This window comes from Lampetra planeri, chromosome 8 (assembly GCF_965212315.1).
Source record: "Lampetra planeri chromosome 8, kcLamPlan1.2.h2, whole genome shotgun sequence".
Classification (NCBI taxonomy): Eukaryota; Metazoa; Chordata; class Hyperoartia; order Petromyzontiformes; family Petromyzontidae; genus Lampetra; species Lampetra planeri.
The window spans coordinates 6,220,378-6,233,278 of record NC_136114.1 but is presented as its reverse complement, the minus strand read 5'-3'; the positions used below and the strand labels follow the sequence as shown (position 1 = coordinate 6,233,278).

Here is a 12,901-nt window from a genome sequence, read left to right as displayed (position 1 = left end):
AGAGTTAAAACAACCACAACAATAATGTAGAGTACAAAGCTATTCGAAAAAAAAATTCAGGTTAAGTACAAATTAATTAGTGGAACATGATACACAAGTGTGCATTAATCATTTAAAGGTTATGTTTAACACAATTTTCCGAACCTGCTGGAGTGGATGCCGCATGTTCTGCTCGTTGCTCACTTATTTAGATTCACGTTCATTTTACATTTATTTCCCAAATTAAGTAAATACATTCTTCAAGGCCATCAGCAAATCTCTTTAGTCCTCCATATCCAGTGAGCCTCACTCAGCCTGTCTCTGCTTCTTAGTTGATGGTAAGCAACTTGGATTATACTGTACTGCTGAGGTCATGGTTTACACATTTAACTTGGAAAGATGTTGCTAATCCTAGTTATTAATTGCATGTATATGTGATTAAAACATCGCAATTTCACATTCTCAGTTTGTCAGACATCCACCATAACTGGAGGATCTCCCTCCAATTATTCCAATTTCGAGGGATTTTGCTGTAAATAACGCTGCCTTACAACATAAACATTGCCCATCCTATGGATGAAAGGCTGCAACCATGTGAAGTGGAAGTTTCTATGCTCATATTCTTAGGTTTTTTTGGTAAAGTCACGTAGGTAAAAAATTTAAATTAATAAAAGTAAAATTGTAACTTTTTTACCTACGTGACTTTACTGAAAAAACCTAAGAATATGAATCCTTGCAGTCACGAAAGCTTCAAAACTAGAATGTATATGCTCATTCGGGGATGCCAATGGAGCTGTCCACTACCCCAATGCTGACTTCACCATAGACACTAACACAGTCGACTGTTTCACGTAAAGCTTCTCTTAAAGAGCAGACAAGCCAACAATGATATTTTAACTAACTTATAGATTAAATCTAGCCGGGTAGTACCGTTGTCAAAGCGCTCAACTCATAATCAAAATGTAGCAGCTGCAAACCCCAGTTGAGCTTCGATTCAGCCTAAAATCTCTAATGTCAACAGTGGCCATTCTATAGACACTGGCCCCGCCAGCAAGGGCATGCCGGCTCAACGCCACCAATGACAACGAGCATCCAACCAAATTCCCGTTTGGGAAGACCGCAATTTTACAACGCCAACAAACGCGCCACGCTCCACACCCCCCACCTGAAGCGCCGCTTGCCGGAGCTTCCCGTCTGCTGCCCGCCGATTTCGCCTCCGCCTGGCCACCGTGCTGGCTCACCGCACCCTTTGCTTTGCTCTTCTGGAGCTTGGCCAGCGCATCAGCCTCCATGCGCAGCGCCTCCTCCATGCCCACGCTCTCGGCCGAGTAGGCGCGAACACGGGCGCCGGACCTCGCCGAGGACGGTCCCCTCCGCATCATCCCTCCGCTCTCCAGCTGTGCCATTGCTCCTTTCACGCCGCCCCGTGTGTCACGCACGCTCCGTCAAGTCCTCGTCTTCGCGGCGCATGGACGGTTACCCGTGGTTCTGGTCACGTGCGCAGCTCAACGGGACGTGTTCAAGCGAAGAACGTTGCCCATTCAGTTTGCGGGGGATGGGACTCGGCTAAGCGTTGCTACGGTACTGCATGTCCTTATGGTGCTTTGTAAATCCAGAGGAGATCCTGTAACACAAAGATGAACACATCTCAACCATCGTCTTGAAAGTGAAATATCTCACCATTCAAACGAGCATGTGGCAGTGCAGTGGTAATTCCACATTCTTATTGTGGGGACCAGTCATCATTCCAATTATTTACTTTTAACAAAGGGGTATTTATTCTATCAACCCCACAGAGAAGAAGGGGCAATGGTTGACTCATCATTTTCACATATTTGAATTATGTAAGTGTCAAGTAAGCATTTTTACAGACCTTGTCTTTAGGAAATATTTATCATTTAGATTAGAGATGAGAACCCTGTTTTAAGTGATAACATTCCTGCTGTCACCGATGTTCAATGTATGTTATCGATTTCCATTTTATGCAACCAGGAACTGATAAACCACAGGAAAATATGACATTGTGAGAAAATAAATTTGAAGGGGCAGATGAGAATGTACAGAATGGTGATATATTACACAACAAATACTTGAGGGTTAAGTTAAATGTCACACAATCAATTCAGCTATAAAATAACAAAAATAAAATTAAATGGGACAGTTAAATTTCGATTTAAAGCTTTCGTGACTGCAGGGATTCATCTTCTTGGTTCTTTCGGTAAAGTCACGTAGAAGGGAAATAATAAAATAATAAAAATAAAACATCATAAAATAATTCTCACGACGTTTCGGCCACAACGGAAGCAGCCGTCCTCAGGTGAAGAACATTCAGACGCTGTCTTTCCGACAGACCTGTTCTTCACTTGAGGACGGCTGCTTGCGTTGTGGCCGAAACGTCGTGAGAATTATTTTATTATGTTTTATTATTATTTTATTATTTCCCTTCTACGTGACTTTACCGAAAGAACCAAGAAGATAAATGGGACAGGTTAATCTGAATGGTTAACGAAGGATTCTATCAGCATAGCGAAGTGCGATCGATTAACCCCGACAACCTTCATGGCTTGGAGAGTCCCTCAGCAGTTGACTCACAAAACGGCCATATATGCAATAGCTTCTATAAATAGTGTCCCATTTCTGTGTTGAAATGTCAGTTAACCTTTTCGAGTCACCAGTACAATACATCAACAAATCGACTGTCACCGTGGCATGTTATTTCAACGGCGTCATAATGGGAAAAAGCAAGACGTGCAAAGGTTATTTGGCTTAATTAAAAAAAAACCAAACCATGACATCTAAATATCTATACCCAAGGGTTAGGTAACACTTCAACTTTACCGCATTCACACCTAATGACAGAGTGAACTACAATCCGATGAAACTCAAAGAGGAACCAGTGCCTGCAGCTGTAACACACCTTACCAGAGCACTCTCAACAGATTTTTAAGATGGTAGTTTCTTGTCAGCTGGTGGAACGTGCCACTTAAATCAGTCAGTTTGAACTAAGTTAATCGATTACCACAAAAGCACTGCAATTGCTCTGCTGAATTACAATAAACGCAGTGGCAAGGATGATGAAGAGTCTGTGACATGATTTTCAAAAGGAGCCCCATGGTGACGAGATGTTAACTACCTCATCTGGTATGCAGGAGGTTGTGGGTTCAATCCCGACCCTGACACCTGTATATTTGGAGTTTGCACGTTCTCCCCTTGGTAGCGTGGATTTTTCTCCAGGGCCTCCAGTTTTCCCCTCCACATTTAGAATCAACATCCATTTGAGTATTTGGCTGCTATAAATTTCCACATGATAAATAACTTTTTTTTCTCCCCTAACCCAGCTTAAATATACGCTGCCAAGCTTGGTGGTGTTCATTCAGACACTGTCTTTCCGACAGACCTGTTCTTCACCTGAGGACGGCTGCTTGCGTTGTGGCCGAAACGTCGTGAGAATTGTATTTTATTATGTTAAATTTTTATTATTGTATTATTTCCCTTCTACGTGACTTTACTGAAAGAACCAAGAAGATAAACCACTTTGTTGAGCTATCCTTCATGGCCAAGCTGCTTCTGAAAAAGAGCTATATAGGTGTTACCTGGTAATATTAATAAAAGTATAGTTTAAATAGTTAAGTTTAAAATTGTGTAATTACGTGCCATTACTCTCAGTCCAAACCCATGACGAGAACGCGAAGGTGAAATGGTATATAAAAACCATTCCTACGTTATCAATGGCACAAACAGGTTACAAACCTCAACCATCTTTCATTTTGTTTCAATAAGGACAATGAATGCATATTAAGTTAATTCGTACATTGTCATCTTTGAAAAAGTGAAGGTCAGAAATGTAGGCTATAGCTGTGTAGAAACACTCAATTTGTAAAAAAAAACACTTGATATTAAATATTAATCGGAATATATTCAAGTACAGAAAGTGGAAACAGAATGATGAATATTTAACGTAAAACACAACATCAATGACTATTACATAAACAGTACTTACAGATAAGAATGAAGATAAGACTTGCATGGAAAGAGGCATTATAACGGTGACCTTTAGAATTGTGTCGAGAGCTCTCAAGACTCAGGAGCCCCAGAGAAGGAGTATTCAAATTACAAACGAAACTTGTTTTCTCCACGTACTTGCTGTCATTGTGCTAACATCAACATGAGCACATTCCTGTGGAGGGAGCTAGTAGGAACGTTGGGTTGCTCGGTCAATGGCCAGGGTCAACGGCGGCGTGGTGTATTCCGCAAATATGGCCGACTGTGAGGGCAGGCACAAGCCGGCGTGAGTAGGTTAAACGTTGAGTTTTATAAGGGCACCAAGGGGTGACCAGCCCCTCCCCACCCACCCACCCCCCACCCAGCCCCTCCCCACCCAGTCCCTTCCCACCCTCCCCTCCCCACCTAGCCCCTCCCCACCCAGCCCCTCTCCACCCCTCCCATTTTTGGATGCACGACGGACAGACACAATAATCCCCTGTGGGCTGGTGTAACCAGGAGGTTCCTACCAGTACGATATTATCTTTACATATCAAACAGTAACACGAGATCGTAACACAGAACAATGATGCACCCAAATACTTAAGCAACGCAATTACCGTTGAGTTTACAGGCCAAAACTTCTCATTGTTGTCATGCCCATATGTAGTTAACCATTCGGCACGTGGCCAGGTAATACAAAATGTTTTTCAGAACTTTACAAGCGCCGACATCAAAAGTAAACTTAGGCCCTACTTGTCACGACAGCTTTAAATATGTGATGCATTTAACCGTGGAGTGAATTGATGACACGTAACCCAAACACCTCTATTATGACTGTGGCCATCCTGATAAGTCACAAAGAACCCCCTTTATAGATTGTGAGGAAGTTAAGACAAAATTGCAGAACACGTGCAGGCGTGGTACCAAATTTGGCAACAGCTACATTTTACATCATAATTAAAAGGCATAAAAAATATACCATCTGAAAAGAAAACATTGCCTAAGCTTATATGCTTTTGCCCTTCTTTGCTCAATGCACACAAACTTTCATTTTAGATATGACAGGTTTAAGTTCTGCATGGTGACTTTTTATAATTCCTGGTCAGTCAAACAAATAAGTAAAAAAAATCCAGTTTCAAAGCTGTAAAAGAAATACATAAGCGGTGACACATCCCTTTTCCACAATTTCAAAATAAACACAGAAAAAAACCGATCCCAAAACAATCCGCAGAGAGGAAAGCAGGTAGACATGAGCGGTTAGCACAGCATGGAACACAAGCATTCTGGAATGCACTCTTCTCGGTCAAAAGCTCACGAATGTGTGCTGCGCCTGGTTTTATGCTTGCATCTTGGACACCATTCAAAAATAGCATTGCCGGCACAAATACATTCTTAAGCAAAAGGGAGCAGAAACTATATCCAGGTGGTATGAGGGACAAATAGTTTGAATGGGTTTCAATTTTGAGTTATTTTACAACTCATAAGAACTGATGCCATCAAAAATAATCACCGTCAAATTCAAAGCCTAAGCGCTCATTATAAAATGTAACTCAATTATTATCAAAGGATATTATGTATATGCGAGAGTAAAAACGTGTCTACCTTGACACTTTCTCCACATCCCATGTTGCAGGAATTGACTGAGACAGTGGTTCAGTACCACAGCACAGTGCAGACAAATCTCACTGGTATCTCGGATTGTACTTGTATATTTTTTAAATGAGCTCACATAGGTTTTTAGGCATCTCAGAAGGATGATCGGCTCCATGTATCAGAGCACTGTGCCAGGACCAATGAGATCCAGGGTGTGAATTATGGTCAGCTACCGCCAGATTTTGAACTGAATACGCTGAAATCTAACACTGGTGACCCATTCAACAGGCGCGCACAGAGCAAGCGTTTCAACTGCAGTTTCAACAAAATTTAAGCATGATGTATTTAACGCATAAGAGACTTGAAGGTTAATGGGCAAAGGCTTATACAGTGTGTTGCTGTCAGGGTCAATACGGAAAAGACTTGAAGTCCCGATGGCTGTAGGAAAATCCAAAATCAAATAAAAATGCTCAAATTAAAACTATTTAAACAAAAATTGTTTTACCAGGTAAGGCCCACTGAGATATATAGCTCTTTGTCAGAAGCAACCTGGCCACAAATGATAGCTCAACATTTCGCCACCGTGGCGCTAACAGCATGAGGATGCTTATGGTGGGAAAAAAATTTAATAAACTAAATGAAAATGCTTTTTTTTTATATATAACAGGAGTAATATTGCACTGTGAAAAGAACCTATCAAAATTAATACCTACCAGAACCTACCGATGACAACACACAAATAGCGTTAAACATTTACGAACATGCATGCTCATCCAACGTATTCCAATAACATGTTTGGCACCTAACACAAGGCCCAATGTGAAAAAAGTCACGAAACATATTTCCTTTGCCAGTGCCTCAGCAAGTATTTAACACGACAACAAGCGGTGTTTGTGCTTTTGTGTAAATACTGTTTTTTCTCCATTGTTTTGCCGACAAAGGCAAACGTGCACATATGGATAATGGAAATGTTCTCGGAGTCTTACTCTGGCCGGTGGAAGCACATAACAACGCCACTTGGGAGTTCTTAATCTTTACATGAAGCAAATCGATCACGCTGCCCACAATCTGTGCACTGAACCTTGCTCACAATGACATTAATGGCATAATCAACCATCACGAGTCACCACTGGGAAATGGTGTAGGTCCAATGCTGAACAAGGAGTTAAGTTGTGCGTGTAGTCAAGAAAACATTGCATTTTAATGCATGCATACATGTACTGTGGTGTACAATTGTGACCAACTAAAACTGAAAATTCAAATGGCAGGTGTATTAGCATTCCATGTTTCTTTCGCAAGTAGCCGGGTGACATTAAAATACACATTTAATGCTTACAGTCAAACCAGAAAGGTGACATTGTAAAGATAAGAAATACAACATTCTTTGGGCTAGAATGTAAGCACCTTGACTTCATTGAGCACTATTGAGATAGCCACTACTCTAAGTTCTCTAATTGAAATGTTGTACAGCCACTATGCTTTGGACTACCAAAACATTGCAATTCCCTACCGAGTACAGTGCCTTTGTTTGCATACCTGAACTGTAAATGTTTGAGAATGTAATACTGACCATGCCCTAGTTTGTTTCATACTGTTGTTAAATAGCGAGTAGAACATCCGAGTGCTTCCTCATTGTAGACGTGCATTCGCCGCAGAAACTCCGGTTTCGTTCGAAACATCAATTGCAAGTGGAATCGGCCAGAGATCCCAAAGCATAAAATGTCTTTAGAATCATTTAGTCATGACACTATTGTCATAAATTCTAGCTACGACTTTCCTTCTCATGAGTCCCAAATTTGCTGAACATCTAGATCCTGGCTACGTACGACACGAAAGACGTTCAGCATACATACATCCTCTAAATAGGAGTTCAACATCATTCATGCTGTACAAAATTTGCCCCCAATGGAAGTAGTAAATGTCGAATGCCAGAGAGGGCACTGGGACTACACGTTTAGTGGTGGCCACTGAACTTTTCAAATTCAGGACCAAATTTGTTATTGTTTTAAGAAGCGTACCGACAGATGCAACAATAAAATAGATGACATGAATAACAGTGTCATCAGTGTACCGTGTATTGCCCTGACCAAAGAGGCACCTCTGCTGGCTCAGCATAGCCGCTCTTATAATAACACGAATATTAATACTGCAGGAATAATAGCACTATGAAGGTATGGCCTTGCTGAGAGCGATCACCATACATGCTGTAAAGTTGGAGCAGAGTGCAATGGCATGGAGCCATCCGCTAGCATTCTTCAAACGTTACCGCTTACTTGTAAAAAAAAATAGTTCGTTATATATTAAAAACTAACTTTGAAGTTTTAGTATTTGTGTGGGCATCCTCGTGTGACTGCTCAGAGCCGTTTTATACACTGGTGGATGGGGGGTTTGTTTGACCACATTTCCGTATGCTGGTCAGAGTGGGGTTGGTGAAGGCAATGAGGTGGTGGGTGGTTGGTGGTTCATGCTGGGTGCGCTCATGACCATTTTCAGAAGATACAATGTCGCCGATTGCCTTAAAGCTTCCGTGACTGCAGGAATTCATATTATTGGGTCTTTCGGTAAAGTCACGTAGATACTCAACGCCCCCTTGTAGTGCTGCCACTACAATATCAGGGATACTACGAATCCCCTAAACAGTGCTTTAAAAATGTTGTATCTTACATTATGAACAACAAACTCGCTTTATAACCAAGTGCCATATTAATACTACGTGCTTGAGTGAAACATGGGCAGTAGATGTTGGTTGGCTTCCTATCATAACAGGAACGACTATTTCACCATCGGCGCTGGACGCTATATAGACTTTACAATAGCAGAGTGGAATTCACAATGTCATTGTCAGTAAACATTAGCAACCGCAATAGCATTGACACACCGAGTGTTTAGCAACGCCGCGGACATCACATTAGGCAAGTCAAGTGACACGTTTGTTGCATCTACTGCTGGATGAAGGGCCTTCCCACGCCAAATCGCGGATCGTGGGAGCTACTTGACCATTCAACCATTGGCATCTGAACCAGTGCCGGCTGGTGAATGCGGGGAAAGCCAAGAGGTTACCGGTTAACAAAGGAGTTTTGCTCCACTGCCCTCTGCTGCCCAACACTGAGAGCCCCCCCCCATCCCCCCATGTAGCCTGCCTATAGCACCCTGGTGTTGTGCCTGGTGGTACCTCCATACAAACAATATCCAAGCTCAAACCTGCTTAGCTTCCCACACCTACAGTTCAACGTGAATACCGAAGCGCTTGAATTTCGGAGAGGCGGTCACAGATGGAATGCCAAAACATGTTCATTATCAGAACTGTCATCATCACCATCACCACCCACCACCACCCACCACCACCCACCACCACCCATCACCACCCACCACCACCCCCACCACCCCCCCACCACCACCACCACCACCCCCCCACCACCACCACCACCCCCCCCCCCACCACCACCACCACCCCCCCACCACCACCCCACCACCACCCCCACCAGCCACAATCAATCCACTGCTGGATGAAAACCTCCCCAAGTCGACTAAATAATCCACCCTAGCGCCTCATGTCACCGCCTATGTAGACGTCTCCTCTAGGAACTGCAGTTTCATTAATTATTAATATTAATATCTTAACATTGGAATGGTAACGTCCACTTAAAACGAAGAGTGTGCCAGGGCACGCTTGGGATCTCTTTATAGATACGATAACAATAAATACTGCATCCACACCGACGTTGTTTTAATACGGTGGACATCGCACGTAGATTAAGTCGTTAGTGGAATATCTAACAGAGTTCTTATGCAGACACGTTACATTGTTAGTGCCAAATCCATATTTTGACTATTTACTGCTATACCACTGACAGCGAACGAGCTTGTATTACATTGTTAACCTAATTGGTGACTACATAACAACATGACTATTGTCGTCTTCACCGTTACCAGCCACGCATCAGCAGTGATGCCGCTGCTGCTGTGTCCAAGTCCCGTGTGAGTCTCACCTCCTCCTCCCCCTGTGGCCGCTCTCTCTCTAAGCGGCTCTTCTTCCCTTCACCTCGCCACCACGGACACAAACTCCACAGCGGCGCGTGTGAGCGAGGCCTTGGCCAACTCACGAGAGAGAGACGCCGTCGACAACAACGACGACGATGAGGAGACGGCGACGAGGACGCAGTGTAACCCCTTGGCGGTCTCACGCGGGACGCCGAGGCTAACAAAGGGGAGGGGGGGGAAGCCGGGCTACTCGCCGCGATGCGGCAGCTGCCGCTTGCTGCTACTGCTGCTGCCGCTGCCCACAGCGACTCGACGCCGGCAACCTTCCTCCCTCCCTCCCCCCACTTTGCTCAACACTGACAGCGAACGCGTGACGTCATCGCGCAGGGGCCCGTCGTGACGTCATCACGCACGTTGCCGTACCGCGGCACTCGCAAAGGGACCGTTAGCGACGTCATCGCGCCCGCACGCTGGGGGACGTCGCCGTGCGCGCGATGACGTCACGCGCCCCGCCCCCGCCGCCGGGAGCCCCGCCGCCCCCGGCCAGGCGCCCGCCCCGCCCCCCCAGCCCGGTGTAGTCTGAAGTGCTATCGAGCGAGTGACGTCATCAGGCAAAACGCCGACAGTGTTCCTTTCGCCATGGCGCGTGACGTCATCGTGTTAAGGTCGGATGTTGCCGAACGTCGGGTTGCGTGCGCCCGGCAAATGACGCCAGCGCGTACGATGACGCAATCGCGTAAGGCCACGTTCACGATGGAGACTGTGCGGTGATGTCATCACGCAAGCCCCTGACGTCACCGCGTTAGTTGTCGCTGAGCGTATGCCACGTACAGTACAGTGGAGGCGTGAGGGTAAGTCTGCTGTATTTTATCGCCCCGGTGTTGTTTCCTGTCGCGTTCATTTCTCTTTACATCTCTGCGTCGTGTCTCGTTAAACAAACGCAGTATTCGTGGCCAGGGCGTTATTTTGTCGGCCTGCCAGGTGACTTTGCCGGGACTGCACTGTTGATGACGGCGCTCGCTGTCACGCAGGTGATGGTGAAGACGTTCATTGTCGCGCCGAAGACGAGAAGCTGCTATAAATAACACCTCGCGGTGTGGCTGTGTGTGTGGTGGTGTGTTTCCGGGGCTGCGTGATGGCTTCGTTGCTGTGAAAAATAATTTAAAAGTCCAGGTTCAGGCGCGGCGCCATCCCGCCCGGCGTCACAACACCGCGTACACGGCGCCTTGGTCGACCCACGCGGTCGAGGCGGGAGCCCTGAACATAATTACAATTAAAGTTAAACATTGTTTACCACGTAAGGTCCACCGATCTATTTACTGTAGCTCTGTTTCAGCAGCGACCTGGGCCACAAATGATAGCTCGACGAAAGTGGCGTATCGTCACACGTGGAACATTTCTAGCAGTCGAATGACTCGAAACGAATGTTTTTTTTATTATGTGGAGGGAAATAACCCGGAGGACCCGGAGAATAATCCACGCGATCACGCAGACAGAGACACAATATAAAGCAGGTGTCAGAGTTGGGATCAAACTCACGACCTCCTATATACAAGGCGAGGTAGTTAACATCTCGCCACCGCAGCGCCCACCCATGCCGATTGTTGTGGTTTGGTGGCGGGGAGCAAAATTATGTTTTTCTTGGTTCTTTCGGTAAAGTCACGTAGAAGGGAAATAATAAAAATAAAGCATAATAAAATATGTTATAAATATATATTATTTCCCTTCTACGTGACTTTACCGAAAGAACCAATAAGATGAATCCCTGCAGTCACGAAAGCTTTAAATCGAAAAACAAAATTATGTTATTTAAAGAAATCGCCGTCTAGCTGTGAGGTAACAGGTGAGCTTTAAAATCAGGTTTAGATTTTGGCAGAGTTCCAGGTGATGTGTCCAATGACGTCTGGTCATAGAAGTATATTGTACAATAATATATTTTACTGCACTGTCATATACTCACAACGTAGCCCCACATCCCATGACAACCTGTTTGTGCTATGAGGAAGGTTAATTTCCCGAAACGTCGCCCGTATATGGCTTCCTTTACCTCGCCTGGTATGGAGGTCTCGTGGTTTCGATCCCAACCCTGACGCCTGCTGTATATTTGGAATTTGCGTGTTTCTTTCCCCGTGGTTGCATGGATTTTTCTCCTGGCCCTCTGGTTTTCCCCTCCACATTTAGAATCATGCGTTTAGAGTATTTGGTTGCTATACTTTTCCACATGATAAACCATTTAGTTGAGCTACCATTTGTGGCCATGTCGCGCCTGACAAAAGAGCTATATAACTCAGTGGGTCTTACCTGGTAAAATTAGAATAGTTCAGTGTAATTGCCGAAGTAGTTTTTTGGGCCTGTAGCAGCACCACTGCCAATGCATCATCACCACTTTTATGTAAGGTGGCCACCCAAATCACCACTAACCCTGATTTTTCTGTATTCCGACTACATTGACGTTAACATTAATGTCGTGGCATTAGTGTTATATTAAGCAAGCGCGTGGCTGTAAGGTTTAAGTATACTTATTTGATCAAATAAGCTTCAGCCCTGTGCTATTTGTTTATAACCTAATCAATATGCACTCTATGCACACGTGGCAGTCAGACCTTTGGAGTAAGCAGACATACAGTGCCAGGTGTACACATTTTGGTATCTTTGTTTTTGTCCTTTGGATATTTTGGCCTCTGTTCTGGGAATGTGTAACTGGCACAAATGGAAATGAGCACCATCCTATGCCCCCCTGAGCATAAATACACTTTGCCTACAGTATTTACATGTCTGTTATATGACATGGTACTGTATATTAAAACGGGATTACATTAGTTTGACACGTAGGCTTATTTACATTAATTAGCTAATGTAAATGTAATACAATTAAATGCATGTGCTGTTTCTTAGAAGGTTGACACCATGTTAGAGCATTTAATAGACACCACTGGGATCCTTTGTTCTAATTCAGGCAGCAGTCGGTAATTAAACCAGGTGCTAAAGTGTCGTGAGTTGATCGTCTCAAAATACACAAACAACATAATTCTATGTTATGTAGTTTTTCACGTAGCATATTGCAGCTGTGAGAATAACACATTTCTGGTTTATTTCCATTGTAATACTACTACTTTGAGGGCCATATAAAGGTGTCCGTCCTACTGTTGGGTAGATAGAGGCTATTGATTCGTTTTGTGACTTCACATTGCAAAGCTATTCTCTGACACAACGAGCTACGTATTGAGTTACAGGTGCCTATTTTATCACGTGACACTAACAGTAAATAAATAACAATTACAATAATGTGCAACAGGAATTATAATCATGTATTTGTGCTCGGCCTTTTTTCATCGTGTGTTCCCTAGCAATTGAAAGAGATGTG

The 12,901-nt window shown here is 44.1% G+C and overlaps 2 protein-coding genes across 11 annotated transcripts in view; one reads left to right on the top strand and one right to left on the bottom strand.

Moving 5' to 3' along the window:
* Positions 1-9,864, bottom strand: part of LOC144720234 (phosphatidylinositol 4-phosphate 3-kinase C2 domain-containing subunit alpha-like) — a 71,640-nt gene extending 61,776 nt beyond the window's left edge. For 2 of the 4 annotated variants that reach the window (XM_078596787.1, XM_078596789.1), the window contains exons 1-2: positions 9,546-9,864; positions 1,145-1,603 (exon numbers count right to left, since the gene is read on the bottom strand). In XM_078596787.1, coding sequence (XP_078452913.1) covers positions 1,145-1,385 — 241 coding nt within the window. In that variant the 5' untranslated portion in view covers positions 1,386-1,603; positions 9,546-9,864. Of the gene's footprint in view, positions 1-1,144; positions 1,604-9,545 lie in introns of those variants that run through there. The other 2 variants (XM_078596788.1, XM_078596791.1) reach the window with 2 other exon arrangements.
* A 411-nt stretch (positions 9,865-10,275) lies between these two features.
* LOC144720233 (nucleobindin-2-like) overlaps positions 10,276-12,901 on the top strand; it is a 108,035-nt gene continuing 105,409 nt past the window's right edge. For 4 of the 7 annotated variants that reach the window (XM_078596783.1, XM_078596781.1, XM_078596782.1 and 1 more), the window contains exon 1: positions 10,391-10,568. In XM_078596783.1, the coding sequence (XP_078452909.1) occupies positions 10,545-10,568 (24 nt within the window). In that variant the 5' untranslated portion in view covers positions 10,391-10,544. The other 3 variants (XM_078596785.1, XM_078596784.1, XM_078596786.1) reach the window with 2 other exon arrangements.